Raw genomic sequence first — 16,490 nt, 5'->3', positions numbered from 1 at the left:
AAAACGTTTCTCTGCTATTGCTCTTCCATAGCATAATTAACATTTTTTGAAATCCATACTCAATATTCCAGGGTAGGAATACTTGTCATTTTTTTCCTGTGAAAAATTAAAGATCCCATATATAAGATCAAGCTCATGATTTCAACATGAATAAAACCACACTAACAAGACCAGACAAATTAAAATGCAGTCTCACACACCCACACAAAGCTCCTCAAAGCTATGTTTCAAGTCTTCACATCATGAACTTAGCAAGCCCAGATTTCGCTCTGTCTCCTGTCTACCTCTCAAATCCTACTCGAAACACTCACTGACAGCTGCTTTGTCCTGATTACATCTGCCTTCTAACATCTATCTTGCAGGCTGACTATATTAGATGTGGGTAGACCAGTCTGAAGCTGTCAACATCTGCACTGGACAGGAGACCAATTTTCACCTCCTTCAATCTGACTCTAGTTAGTTGCCAGGGAGAAAATTATGCCTCAAGAGCCTGATAGCTTGTGCTCAATATTCTTTTGTCAGGGATAAAATACATCATTATTTTCCTTAAAACTGCCTTGCCAAGATCTACAATGAAAAAAAAAAATAATAATAATATATATATATATACACACACACACACAAACATATATACACACCACAAAAATATGTACACACACACACACACATATATATGCATGCACACACACCTCTCCATATGTATATACTATTTTCTCCCTGTATACAAATCATTCAAACTATAACAAGGAAGAAGGCCTCTACGTCCTCAATTTCACTGCACAATTACTGAGATAAATAAAAGAATGTCTCTTAATATCAATTTACAAGCCTCACTGACTATTCCTTCTTTATAACAATGTCCTTAAAAGACCATCAGTTTTATCTATGTAATTCTGTACTTTCAAGATTTAAAAAAAGCTGAGAAGATATTTGTGCAACAAGTCCATTAATGAATATGGTCACCAACGAACTGTAACTGCTAAGATCACACAGATCTTAGCAAACTCAATAGTTTTAACTCTATTGTTTTAGAACACCAATATATACTGCTTTCTTGCTCTAAAAGTTACAAGACACTTTCTACAGAAAAGATGGTTCTTAGAACAACTGAAACTTAGTACTGAACAACAATGATTGCTCTCAATAAGCTGAAGTCCTACTTCTACTCAAGAACAATGGGCTTGCATTATAATCAAAGTTTACCTGAAATGGAATACTGTAATGATCCCAAAGCCAGAACTTGAAATGAAAAGCCTCCAAAGAAATTTTAAGACAAATACTGCCTGACATAAACAGACATGAAAGGTGGGAAACTATAAGCCAAACGTTAAAATGTTTGCTTTCTATTTACTTGTCAAGGATACTTAGTAAAAGGATTTACTCTATTTTTACCTTTTATCGATTTGGGGAGATGGGGTATGTAGATATTACTATTAACTGTTTTTCCAATATTGGAGAGGAGGCCGCAGTGAATTATCCAGATGTTTTCATGTTGTCCACCATGTGAATAACAGCACATACATGAGAGATGACTGGGTGTGGTTAGTAGTATGGCAGTCATGGAACAAAAATCAAACCACATGGTCTGGGAGGCAGAAAAAGTCACTGGATTTAGCTGCAATCTTTGTTCTTTTCAACTGAACTCAACCACCCTTTCCAGGACTACCATAAATCAGGTCCCACCATTAAAATCATTACAGACACACACAATCACGTCTTGATTCTCCAACTCCAAGTTAATACTACCTCTGCATACCAATAGATTAGTGATGAGAAACCTAAAAGATTAGCACCTCTGGTCCAATAAGCCATGTCACAATTTTTGAAAACCTGGCATAATTCCAATCAATAAGAAAAATAACAGGGATTCAACAAAGGAGCACTAATGTTTATAGATACTTATCACTGCCCTGGGGGCTCTCACAAGCATCATCATGTTTAAGGTACAGTCATAAACAAACACAAAAAAATGGTCAACATCAATTACTCCAAATAATGCAAATTTTAAAAAAATAAAGTAGCATTTTACACCTCTAAAGATAGTAAAAGGGCTTCCCTGGTGGTGCAGTGGCTGGGAGTCTGCCTGTCAATGCAGGGGGGACAGGTTCGAGCTCTGGTCCGGGAGGATCCCACATGCCGCAGAGCAACTGGGCCCGTGTGCCACAACTGCTGAGCCTGTGCTCTGGAGTCCGCGAGCCGCAACTGCTGAAGCCCGCGCGCCTGGAGCCTGTGCTCCACAACGGGAGAGGCCACCACAATGGGAAGCCCGCGCACCGCACTGAAGAGTGGCCCCCGCTGGCCGCAACTGGAGGGGGCCCCCGTGAAGCAAAGGGGATACGATGCAGCCAAAAATAAATAAATAGATTTAAAAAACAAAAAAGATAGTAAAAAATTTTAATGGACTATCCCATTACTTGTCAAGAAGGATAATTTGCTTCCATTGAACATCGTATTATTATATCCCTTGTTCCCTAGGAGAATGCTCCACCATTCCTTGTGTCCTGGGGTGAACATGTGATCCACACTGGCTAATCAATCTCCTCTGGAGATAGAAACTGGTTTAGAGCCGAGCGTGACCAAAGCAAAGCTAATCAGTCCCCTCCGTGACTAAGATATAAACACTAAGAAAGAAAAGTTTTATCTGCTGGGATGACAAACTAGGATGACCACCTCAAACTAGAGGTGGGCATCTTGTCCAATATGTATATATGAAAACAGAGGTAAACAAATACATGGAGGCAAGTGATGAAGGAAGCTTCACATCCCTTCAGTCAAGTCACACTGGCCATGCCTGAACTCAGGATCTACTCCTGGAACTCCCAATTACTAAGACCCGTTAACTCCCTTTTTGCTTAAACAAGTTTGAGTTGAATTTCTGTAACCTGTAATAGGTGAGGTTACATGAACACTAAGCAAACTAGATAGACAGACAGATAGATAGATAGATATAGCCCTACTGGAGAACTATTTAGGACTACATTTTTAAAGTCCTAAAATCTATGTCCTTGAGGAAACTTTCTGAATGGTAGTTACATGAGTATACATATATGTAAAACTTCTTCAATCTGTACACCAATTTGTGTACTTTGCTGTATATAATATAAATTATACTCTAATTTTTTTAATAAAGATCTGTGCCCCTATATTCCTACTCCGGGAAATACATCTTAAAGATATAATTTTTTGAAAAGGGGAAAACATTATATATACAGGGTATTCACTCACTACAGCATTATTTATATCAAAAACATAAAAATAACCTCTAAGCCTAATAATAGGGAAATGATGTAATAGAAAGTACATAGTTTGGTTTTTTTAAACAAATTTATTCATTTATTTTTGGCTGCATTGGCTCTTTGTTGCTGCGCCCAGGCTTTCTCTAGTTGTGGTGAGCAAGGGCTACTCTTTGTTGCAGTGCGCAGGCTTCTCATTGCGATGGCTTCTCTTGTTGCGGAGCATGGGCTCTAAGCACGCGGGCTTCAGTAGTTATGGCACACGGGCTCAGTAGTAGTGGCTCGCGGGCTTAGCTGCTCCACAGCATGGGGGATCTTCCCGGACCAGGGATCAAACCCATGTCCCCTTCACTGACAGGCAGATTCTTAACCACTGCACCACCAGGAAGTCCCAGAAAGTACATAGTTTTAAAGATAATAAATTCCAAGGTTATACTAAATCATAAAAAAATGCCTGCAATTAGTGTTAAATTTTTTTAAAGAAAATAGTAAAATGATACCAAAGCTAGAAATAAAACTAGGGTAAAATGCATATGCGTGTAGCCAAGGACTTGAAAAGAAACACAAAACTAAATAAATATAAAATACTATTTATAATAATTCAAAAAATAAAATAATGTAAACTAATAAAACATATAGAGGATATATATATTATATATATATACATGGTGCTATGCACTAATGAAAGAAATAAAAAAGATTTAAATTGATGGAAACATATTTTGTTCATAGAAGACTCAATATAGTAAAAATATCAACTCTCCCGAAATTGATTACAAGTTTAATGTAATTCCTACCGAAATTGCAGCTTTTTTGTAGACATAGACAAGATTATCTAAAATTTATATGGAAAAGCAATAAAAACTAGAATAGCTAAAACAATTTAGAAAAAGAATAAAGGGGGAAGAATCACTCTACCCACTTCTAAGACTCATAGCTACAGCAATAAAGACTGTGTGAGCATTGGCAGAGGGACAGACACATAGATAATACAACAAAACAGAGAACCCAGAAATAATCTCACACAAGTACAGGTGACTGATTTTTAACAGGGTGCAAAAGCAATTCAATGAAGGAAAGACAGTCTTTTCAACAAATGATACTGGAACAGCTGGATGTTCGCAAGGGAAAAAAAGAACTGAACCTAAACCTCACATTTTACACAAAAACTAACCCAAAATGAGTCTGAGAGTTAAACGTAAAACATAAAACTTCATGAGCTAACATAAAGCTTGTTAAAGAATTCTTAGGAAAAAAAATAAAAAAAGAATTCTTAGACGTGACACCAAAAGCACAATCCATGGGGTTCCCTGGTGGCGCAGTGGTTAAGAATCTGCCTGCCAATGCAGGGGACACGGGTTCGAGCCCTGGCCCAGGAAGATCCCAAATGCCATGGAGCAACTAAGCCTGTGTGCCACAACTACTGAGCCCATGAGCCACAACTACTGAAGCCCATGCACCTAGAGCCTGTGCTCCACAACAAGAGAAGCCACCGCAACATGAAGTCTGAGCACTGCAACAAAGAGTAGCCCTGCTCGCCACAACTAGAGAAAGCCCACAAGCAGCAACAAAGACCGAATGCAGCCAAAAATAATTTTTTTAAAAAAAAAGCACGATCCATAAATGGGGGAGGATATCAATAAATTGAACTTCATCAAAATTAAAAACTTACTATACAAAATACCTGTTAAGAGGATGAAAAGACAAGCTACATCCACACCATGGAGTACTCACAGACAAACTACTGACAGACACACCAACTTGGATGGCTCTCAAGGACAACATGTTGAGTGGAAAAAAAAAAAAAAAGCCAATTTCAAAAGGTCATATACTCATATACAGTATATTATACTGTATGATTCCACTTATACAATATTCTGGGAATGACAGAATTAGAGATGGAGACAGATTAGTTGCCAAGGGTTAGGGATGGTGGGGAATATAAGCAACATGGGTATGACTATAACGGGTAGCATGAGGGAAAGCTTTGTGGTGATGGAATAGTTCTGTATCTTGATTGCAGAGATGGTTACACAAATCTTCACAGGTGATAAAACCACAGAATTACTGTGCCAACGTCAGTTTCCTGATGTTGATACTGTACTATAGTTCCATAAAATGTAACCATTAGGGGAAACTGGGTAAAGGTATACTGGACTGCTCTGTATTATCTTTGCAAATCCCTATGAATCAAAATAAAAAGTTAAAAAAATAATAATCTGTTAGTTGACTTTTTATTAGTGTAAATAAACACTGAAGCAAATAATGTAATGGAATTTTTTTCAACTTGATGGAAAACTGCACACCAGAATCTTAGAATGGCTCTAAACTGAGGAGAGTATGCTAATTTTAGGTAATTCACCTGGAGTTTTTAGTAGCACACACTGCCTCAATATATACCCTAAGTGATTCAAGTCTGAGGAAAATATTATAATTTTTCACATACCAGGTCCCTTAGTTTTATCTATGAAGAAAATTAGCCATTTACCACAGGCCAAGGGGGCAGTAAACCTGCTTGACAACTGGTCAACTCTCCCTTTCCACAGTCTGTTGCAGCAGTCCTGTCCTTAACAGCACCATCTCACTGCCCACAACCTTGATGGTTTCCTGACTGTTGGTCTGGCCTCCAGGCTCTCCCCCAACCACTTTAACGCTTCCTGTACACACCTGAGAAACTAATCTCTCCCAAACACCACTTTCCTTCATATTCTGTGTTACCCAGATGGCAGAAATTCTTAAAACAGGAACAAAGTTAAGGAGACATATTTCAGTTTAATTTAAGAAGAAAAAAGCTTTAAAAATAAACACAAGGCTGGAAAAAGCTGCTTCCAGAGGTAGCAAGTCCTGAGTCACTATATATATTTAAATATATGGGAACCTGAACCTGGGAGACCTGTTCCAGCCACAGAACCCTCTAATCCTGTATCATTTCCCGGATTGTGCTCCCTTCTTCACCTAGCATTCCAAGCCACCCTCTAAAATCTAGCTTCCAAGCTCTTTCTTATCCAACCTCTCCTCCCAGCACTCCTCTCCAGTCAGAACCCTCACTGTTCCTCACCCACATCTTGCTCTGTCTGCTGGTTTTCTTACCTGAATGACTTCTTCCCCTCCCTTCTTTCACCTTTCAAGATCCACTACTGCACCTTCAGGAAGCCTTTCTAATCCCATGCTTAACCTCCTAGTCCACTCCATTCTTGGCATGACACTCATGCTATTATTAATTTACATTTCCATATGTCCTGATTATAAGCTCCAAGATGAAACAGGAAAAACAGCCTCCTGTCTGTCTGCCTTTTTTCTTTTTGGCCGCGCCGCTCTGCATGCAGAATCTTAGTTCCCTGACCAGGGACTGAAACTAGGCCCCCTACAGCAGGGGTCCCCAACCCCCAGGCCACGGACCAGTGCAGCAGACTGTCAGTAACCGGGCCGCACAGCAGGAGGTGCGGGCAAGGGAGCGAAGCTTCATCTGCCTGCTCCCCGTCGCTCGCATCACCACCTGAACCATCCCCGCCCCCATCCGTGGAAAAATTGTCCTCCACAAAATGGGTCCCTGGTGCCAAAAAGGTTGGGGACCGCTGCAGTGGAAGCACTGAGTCCTAACCACTGGACTGTCAGGGAATTCCTGAAGACGGTCTCTCTGCATCAGAGACCACACATGGTCACCCAGCCCCTTCCCCACTCTGGTGTCTCTAAACACAAGCTTCTTCCCAGGAAATACACTGTTGCGCAGTACACCAATCATTGGACCCTTTACCGAACAGAGTATCATTAGAAGCCGTGCGGGAATACATAAAGGTGCACCTCAGATTCTTGGGGCCTTCTCCTCCCTCCTCCACCCAGAAATGCCCAAGAGCTGTAGGGAAGAAGTCACTGATGCAGCAGCAAGTCTCTGTTCTTGGCCTTTGAGATCTAACTGTGAATTGTAACTAATGGATTAAAAAACCCTGTTCTAGTAGAAACTATTCCTCATCAGTCAACCTCCAATTTACCATCACTGGTCCTCCTTTTTTAACGTCTCCCCCTTTTCAAACAAGTTTCATTTAGGCTTTCCCATCTCTGTCCCTTGGATGTCCCCTAATCAGTTAAGGGCCCTCTTTTTCTCATCAGAGCCCTATTCAAGGACTCACAAATACTCTCTTCCAGGTATCGTTAAAATACATCAATATATGGGCTTCCCTGGTGGCGCAGTGGTTAAGAATCCGCCTGTCAATGCAGGGGACGTGTGTTCGAGCCCTGGTCCGGGAAGATCCCACATGCCACGGAGCAACTAAGCCCGCGAGCCACAACTACGGAGCCCACGTGCCACAACTACTGAACCCCGTGTGCCTAGAGCCCGTGCTCCGCAACAACAGAAGCCACTGCAATGAGAAGCACACGCACCACAACGAAGAGTAGCCCCCGCTCACCACAACTAGAGAAAGCCCATGCCCAGCAACAAAGACCCAAAGCAGCCAAAAATAAATAAATAAAAATAAATAAATATACATCCTTTAGCAATTAAGTGTTCCAGTGGATAAGCAACAGACTTGAAATGCAAAGGATTCTAACTCTACTTAATAAGTCAATCTGCTATGGAGCGCTAGATAAATCATAACTACTCTACATTTTATATGCCAGTAAAATTCAGAGCAGTTAGGTCAGAGTTTTGCATAAGTGCTCAGAACGACTGAAAGCGGGCCTGGGAAAGGTTTTTGCATTAATTATCTTTCCCTACCCAATAAATTACCCCAAAGTTTGGTTGCTTAAAATAAATATTATTTCCCCAAGTTTTCTGTGGGTCAGGAATTCAGGGTTGATTGGGGCTGCCATCACCTGAAACTTGCCTGTAGCTGGGGGATGTGCTTCCAAGGCAGAATACTTATATGCTTGGCAATTTGGTACAAGAGACGTCAGTTCCTTTCCACAAGACCTCCTGAGTGTCCTTGTAACATAGCAGCCAGCTTCCCCAGAGTGAATAACCCATGAGAAACAGATAAGAGGATACAACACTCTTTTTATGACTTTGCTTCGAAAGTAAATAGTATAACTTCCACATCACATTCTATTCTTTATAGAACCAAGAGTCTCTAAGTACAACACACATTCAAGAGAATCAAAGTTAGACGCCACTTTTTAAACGGAGAGGTGTCAAAGAATCTGCAGATATATCAACATCACTTCAGGGTTTCAAATGATGAGTAAACAGCTTCAACAACATAACCAACAAGGTTTGGCTGACTAAAAAGGATCTGTGCTCAACCATTTTCATACCACATATTTTCTACTTATGATAGGAGAGAGGCTGCATCACCATTTGTTAACAATCACCAAAGAAAAAAGTAAGCCAACAGAAAAAAGGCAAGGCACTTCAGCTTTTCACACCTGATACAGTAACGATGATGACAGGCAGTTATATATTTGCTTTAGTTTTACTTTTGTTTTGTTTTGTCTTCCTGCAAGGAGAAGGAAAATTATGGTGACTAAATCATGAATAGATCAAAAATAATTACAAAGCGGACTGGGACGAACAAGTATTTATGATTCAGAGCCACACAAAAGATTTTCTCAGATATAAACAAAAAAACACAAAGAAACAGAAATTTAGATATGCATTCATAATAGGGGGGTGCTTGGGGAGAGTGTATTATACCATGATTGCTACAGATTTGTATCAGAGTAACTTCTGAAACAAGGAACATATACAGTGGGGAAAAAAGCTACTTACAATAATTAAGCTTTATTTTGAAAATAAATGTCTTAAGTCACTAGACAATGAACACTTGACCAAATTCACCTGTTAAGATTTTGAGTTTCATTAGAGGAGGCAAGAAGGCCTAGGAAACAAAACTTTCTGAGGTCAATGAAGTAACAGCTGTCCTGATTTCCTCAATAGGAAGCTCAAAAATTGTCCTGAATTGGAAAATTAAACCACTTTAAAATAAATTCATTAAAAACCCACTCTACCAAGTTGATAGTGTCCTGCCAAAATTCAAGTCCACCCAGAACCTGTGAATGTGGCCTTATTTAGATATAGGGTCTTTGCAGATATAACCAAATTAAGATGAGGTCACACTGGGTGGACCCTAAATCAGTGACTAATGTCTTTATAAGAGGGAACTTTGCAACACAGAGATACATGGAGAATAAATACCATGTGACAAAAAGAGCCAGATATTGGAATGATGTGTCTATAAGCCAAGGAATGCCAAGGATTGCCAGCAACAACCAGAAGCCAGGAAAGAACATGGAACAGATTCTTCATCTGAGGCCCCAAGAAAGAATCAACCCTGCTGACGCCTTGATTTCAGAACTTCAAAAAAAAAAATTTCTATTGCTCTAAGCTACCAAGTTTGTAGTAATTTATTATGGCAGCCAGAGAAAACTAACACGTCCACCTAGCTAGTATTACGGAACTTAAGTAATCTCATCATTTGCAGTATTAAAATATTTATTCACAAACTCAGAACAATGGGAGATAGCATCTCCATTGAATGCACTGCTCTTTTTGGGTACTGTCACAGGGATGAATTTGACTTAAGATTCCAATGGACTTTGTACATTGCTGTCAGCCATCAGAGAGCCACTGAGGTTCTCCCAAGAGCCAGTAAAGCACATGCACAGAGCAGGAGGTCAGTTCACCTTAGATGATATCCAACAGCCGTAAAAAAACCTATGTCTTTGTTGAAGTCCTCCTGCTGGACCAGAAGTTTAACACAAAACTGCAGGTTTCAAGAAGTTAATCGTCCAGGTTTAAAGTCCTCTTATCATGATAACCAACAAGGACCTACTGTATAGTACAGGGAACTCTGTTTAATATTCTGTAATAACCTAAATGGGAAAAGAATTTGAAAAAGAATAGATACATGTATATGTATAACCGAATCACTTTACTGTACACCTGAAACTAATACAACATTGTTAATCAACTATATTCCAATATAAAATTTAAAAAAATTTTTAATAAAATAAAGTCCTCTTATATTGTGCTTATTACATCATAGCGATGACAGTTTTTCTAATAGTAACTACTGATAAGCTGTGGGTTACAATTTCACTTTTTACTACTTCTGAGTTTCCAAAAATAATGTTTCCCTTAAGCTCCATTTAAATTATTTTAAACTCAAGCCAGTGCAAATATGCATGGCTGATTTTACATACCAGTCTGACAGAATGAAGCGGTTTCTAGTGCTTTCTGAAAAGAATGGCTGGACATTTTTCCATTTTATCACCCTTACATCTTCGGCACAAACTAAGAGATATTACATAGGATGAAATATAAACTTCTGCCCCATTTATTTCCTATCAAATTGTGTTATAACATTTCTAAGACTCAACTATTATTTGGAACACCCAAGGGAACTGGATTCAGAGTCTCCAAAAAAGAAGTTCCTTTGTTAATCTCTCCTGATTAAAGCTTAAGCCAGTACAACTTAATACATCTCCACTAAGTGAATATTCATAGTTACCTGAGCAACTGGCAAGCATATAAGAATGAAAATACTGACCACAAAAAGTCACCTTTAAGGATTATTTTTCTAGAAAGGCCTGCCTCTCTCTATATAAAAAGCAATATTGACCTACCTTGTTTTCGAACATCTTCTACAGCAGCCACAAGCTCCTCCTTGAGAAACTGACTCTCCTTTGCAATTTTATCCCCCTTCTCCAAGAAATTCTCAGTTGCCTGTTCAACAGATGCAGCCAAAACATGGGCCTTCTTAGAACGACCTCTCTTCTTATTAGAGGGCCCCTTGCTATTGGTGTTTACCAGGGTTGTAACCTAAAAGTTTCATTTTTGAAAATTAAATTGTAGTCAATTAAAATTTAAAAAAAAACAGAAAGACTAACATCTTTAAAGGTAGCAAGAATAAATTATTCATAATAAAATGAAACATCACACTTATGAGATTCCACTAAGCATTAACAAATAACATACAACTCTCTCCATATTTAAGATATTCAGGAATGATACTCTATTTAGTTTCCAAAATAATTTAGCTATCTCAATGTGTAAGCTAAGAAATATAATGAATATTTTAATTCTTCAAACGTGATCATTAGGTTTTTAAACTTCATTTTACAAATTAAAAACTGGTAACAAACAAGTTACGTCTCTACTGCACGTCATCAAGAAGGTTAGAAAGAGGTTAACAATGAATTTATTAGATCTGCCTGGAGGTCACATTTTTCCATGTTTTCAACCTATGCAAAATGTTTTAAGATAACTTGCTTCTGAAATCTTTTCAGTGTATTCACACAAATCGCAATTAATTAGGAAAGGCCCTTAATAAAGAAAGGAACAATTGCCCAAAGCAGCCTACTGTGATGATGTTTTAAGTCCCAGACATTAACCATCATTAACACATATAATAATGATGACCTGTATAGGCTGAAGATGACTAAACATTTATTAGTGTAACGCGGTCCACAGAAGACCTGAGAGCTGCAGTAGATGGGCTCCAAGAAAGTAAATATTCTCGAGTATTACCACCCACTCCTACTTACTTACTTATAATACTAGTTTATATTTATGAGCTAGAATGGAGTTTTTTAAAAAGATAGCACATGCCATTACATCTCATTTTCATGCTAGCACAGTATCTGTCTGTCTGTCTCTCTCTCTCTCTCTCTCACACACACACACACACACACACACAGAGGAGTAAAATGTGCCAAAACACTAAAAGTGCATAGCTAGTTGCTAACAGTTAATGAAATGTCATCACACTGTGATATTTGTACTTGTAACAAAACATACCAAACCTACACTCTCAAGTTAAATGACCTGTTAATCAATCCTAGACAACAAAAGGTGTGTTAAGCAGAGTGAAGAAGCTTAACAGTCAAGGCTCTGCATCCTATCTTTTTTTGAAATACTTTTAAGTACTAGTTGCACTACATACACTAGCCCCTATTACTGCCAGTAAGACTGAAAAAATGGCAGCAAATGTGTTTCTAAAGGGCTAAATGAATCCACACATCAATATTTAACTATTAGCGGAGCCAAACTGCCTCATTACTATCAGCCTAAACTCAACCACTCAAATTAAGGCTTTGAACTAAATAACCTTGCCCTGTGTTTATTACCTGGGCCCATTGCTATGGAATCATGTTACAACAACTACGTATTTGTTTGCAGATTCTTACCTGGGTAACAAGAGGCTCCAGCAGTCTTTCAACTGCCAGAGTCCTGATCTCTAGACTTTTGGGGTCCCATTTGAAGTTTATGTTGCCTGCGTGGACAGCAGTCATTTCTGAAAGAGAAAGAGACAAGGTCAGGCAAGTATCAAACACAAACATGAAACATATAACAAGTCTTCTCCTACTTAAGGACTTTTATACCAGGAAAGCTACAATCACAAGATGAAAAAAATTCTTACCAGCCTGCACATGAGGGCCCATAATTCTTACAACCTCTTACACTTAAGATTTCGAGTTTACAAACATTAGGGCTACTGTAAGAGGGCATTCCCAAACACAGAGCTTTTCCCTTTTGGCTTCTCTGGCACCAAGACACTTCTACCTCGAGTTTTTCCACACTGACTTAGAATTAGGATGAAAAGCTAAAGTGAAAGAAGACTAATACAGAAGATTCTGGTTTTTCTTATTCCAAAATATTTATAGTACACTATTATCTAAAAGGTAAACCTCACTTCACTGTTTGATGGATTCTTAGAGAATATCTTCTCTTACTGTATTAAAACATAATGCTTAAGCCTACTGCCCTCTGCACCTACAGCTATTATCACTTGTAGCCAGAAGAAATTTCAAGTCACACACTTAGTCAAATATCACTGTATCAGTGTCAAGGTAAACTTCCATTAGACAGAGGCTTTAAGACTAAGGTAAAAAGACTTCAGCCAAAATACCAAGCAGCTGGTGTTTGCTTCTAAAAGTAGTGCCTCAAAGATTAAAGAAAAACCAGAAAACCAGGTGAGACATGTAGCTGAAGTAAACACTAAAACTTTCCAGACAACAAACTGTTCATAGAAATATAAAACCTTTTAGGGTGCATTTTTGTGAACAAGAAATTCTACCTCTCAATTTTTATTCTAGGAAAAATTAAGGTACATGTAAAAACTTGGATACAATGATGTTCACATCAGCACTGTATACAATCATTAAAAGCTGGAAACTACCTAAATTTCAAACAGATCACTGAATAAATCACACAACCAACCACACAAGGGGATACTGTGCTACTCTTAAAAAGCTATACTGACAAAATTCAGAAAAAAACAAAAATTAGTGTTCTCACTGCCCAGGTCTTCATTTCTATTAAATACTATTTCCTTAAAAAAAAAAAAAAAAAAAAGGCTTATTAAAGGTCTGATACATCCTGTTGCGCAGAAAGCAAGGAAAGACACAAAGACTAACAAGATCATATCAACAAGATACTAGAACCAAGGGCTCCATTGGCTAAATTCACAAGTTGAGTATCAAGAAGAATAACTGTAACTGCCTATTAGATAGCTATCCTACGACCACAGGGATCCTCAAAAGAAAGGGGATGGGAAGAGAATTTCTGTACCATAAATATAGAATAGAATTAGAAAATGACCATTTTGTAAACCCCAGTGGGATAACTGATTCAAACACGGATTATCAATGAATGTTAACACCATTAGGTGATAGGCTATTGGGGAACAGGGTATTTGTAAGGTGCCGAAGTACCACCTGAACAGGCTACTTACTAATTACAAAGCGGGGAGGATACACCTTTACAGTGTTGGGATCTAATAATCATCCCCTTAAATAACTAAACTTAGTATTGCTAATAATGCAACTCTGATAGTATATGCCTAACCCAATGAAATATGAAGTGCCCTATATTTCCTAGAAAGTACTCTTAATGAAAAAAAAGTTTTAAATGTTTTTCAAGAGCCTCTGTATTACTATAAACTGAGCAAAATTATCTGTGCAACAGCAAAATTAAAATTAAATGTTTAACCTGAGTCTAATGAAGCCTCTGCACAGGGATTCTAAGCCTTTTTCAATGTACGGATCCCCTTAGCAGTCTATAGACTAATGTTGTCCAATAGAAATATAATACAAGCCACCTATGTAATTTAAATTTTTCCAGTAGCCGTGTTAAAAAAGTAAAAAGAAACTGATGAAATTAATTTCAATAATATATTTTATTTAAAACAGTATATCTAAAATATTATCATTTCGTTATGTAATCAGTTTTTTTTAATTAGAGACATTTACATAAGTACTAAGTATTGGAAATCTGGGATGTGTTTTACACTTAAGGCACATTTAAATTCAAACAAGCCACACTTCAAGGGCTCAATAGCCACATGTGGCTAGTGGCTTCAGTACTGCACAGGGTAGCTATAGACCTTTTCTCAGAACTTTTTTGAAATGCGTGAAATATAATTCAAAGGATTACCGCCAAGGGGGCTTCCCTGGTGGCACAGTGGTTGAGAGTCCGCCTGCCGATGCAGGGGACACAGGTTCGTGCCCCGGTCCGGAAGGCCCATGAGCCATGGCCACTGAGCCTGAGCGTCTGGAGCCTGTGCTCCGCAACGGGAGAGGCCACAACAGTGAGAGGCCCGCATACCGCAAAAAAAAAAAAAAAGGATTACCAAAGAAACACATATATTGAAATTTAGTTATAAAAATACTTTACAAATGTGTGATGCAGTAATATATATGCTCTTTATTAACACATTAAATAAGATGTCAAGCGACTTCCCTGGCGGTGCAGTGGTTAAGGATCTGCCTGCCAATGTAGGGGACACAGGTTCGAGCCCTGGTCCAGGAAGATCCCACATGCCGTGGAGCAACTAAGCCCGTGTGCCACAACTACTGAGCCTGTGTGCCACAACTACTGAAGCCTGCGTGCCTAGAGCCGGTGCTCCGCAACAAGAGAAGCCACCACAATGAGAAGCCCGTGCACTGCAACAAAGAGTAGCCCCCGCTCGCCGCAACTAGAGAAAGCCCACGCACAGCAAGGAAGACCCAACACAGCCAAAAAAATAAATAATTTTTTTTTAAAAATGTCAAGGGGCCTCCCTGGTGGTGCAGTGGTTGAGGATCTGCCTGCCAATGCAGGGGACACAGGTTCGAGCCCTAGTCTGGGAAGATCCCACATGCCGCGGAGCAACTAGGCCCGTGAGCCACAACTACTGAGCCTGTGCGTCTGGAGCCTGTGCTCCGCAACAAGAGAGGCCGCGACAGTGAGAGGCCCGCGCACCGTGATGAAGAGTGGCCCCCACTCGCCACAACAAGAGAAAGCCCTCGCACAGAAACGAAGACCCAACACAGCCAAAAATAAATTAAAAAAAAAAAAAAGTCAAGAAGTCTGATAACTACTTCAAAGTAATAATGAACACGCACTTTTTCAAGATACATTACAATTGCTACATATATGAAAAGCACTGAGATTCCTACTAGTGGGACAAAGTTAGAGGTTCAACTGAAAACTGGAGTTGGTTTTCTATTGTTAATTAAAGAAGGAAATGCTAAATTCCTATTAACAACAAAGACAAAATTTTTCCAATTCAAATTCAATGCAGGTTAAGAAACCCTAACCTAGACTGTATTGCAAGTTTATATGAAGTATAGAAGTTTATAGGGGATACACATGCATGTTAAACAACACCATGAGGTAACAGACAAGTCCAGAATGTAAGGCATCCTACAAGACAACAGGACATTAACTTGTCAGAAAGTCAACATGGGGGGGTGTGGGGAATATTTCAGACTTTAAGGCTCAGGAGACATAAGAATCTAATGCAACACATGTATCTTGTTTGGATCCCAGTTTGAAACAAAAAGCTATTAAGAAGACATTTGCAGGGAAATTGGTAAATTTTTAATATTTATATTATGGAATTACTGCTCAATTTCATAGGTGTGATAATGAATTGTGGCTATATAGAAAAAGGACTATTTTTAGGAGATGCATGTTGAAATATCTAGGGGTGAAATGTCAAGATGATTGCAACTTTCAAATTCAGCGAAAGTAAAAATACATACACATAGAGACCAAGGAATTATGAAAAGATATTCATAAATGTTAAATTAGATGGAAGACATGTGTGTGGCTGGGTGTGTATATCTGAAATTTCTCATTTTAAAAATGGGGAAAATGTAGAGGTTTATGAGAAAATGTTCAAAATACATACTACTGAAGACGGAAAGGGGATTTTGAAAACAATATGAAGTATAACTGCAGGGGGATATATAAACCAAAATATTAACAATGATGTTACCTCTAAGATTTGGGGATTATGAGTGGTTTTAACATTCTTTTTTATAATTGTATTTTAT

At 38.7% G+C, this 16,490-nt stretch overlaps 1 protein-coding gene across 1 annotated transcript in view; it reads right to left on the bottom strand.

The window, feature by feature from the left end:
* CTNNA1 (catenin alpha 1) overlaps positions 1 to 16,490 on the bottom strand; it is a 177,072-nt gene that overhangs the window by 136,792 nt on the left and 23,790 nt on the right. Inside the window, exons 2-3 of the mRNA XM_079917702.1 lie at positions 12,357 to 12,463; positions 10,794 to 10,989 (exon numbers count right to left, since the gene is read on the bottom strand). Coding sequence (XP_079773828.1) covers positions 10,794 to 10,989; positions 12,357 to 12,461 — 301 coding nt within the window. The 5' untranslated portion in view covers positions 12,462 to 12,463. The remainder of the gene's footprint in view (positions 1 to 10,793; positions 10,990 to 12,356; positions 12,464 to 16,490) is intronic.

The sequence above is a fragment of the Stenella coeruleoalba genome, assembly GCF_951394435.1.
Source record: "Stenella coeruleoalba genome assembly, chromosome: 3".
Classification (NCBI taxonomy): Eukaryota; Metazoa; Chordata; class Mammalia; order Artiodactyla; family Delphinidae; genus Stenella; species Stenella coeruleoalba.
Note: the sequence above shows the minus strand (reverse complement) of the source record. Positions and strands in the feature narration are given on the sequence as shown.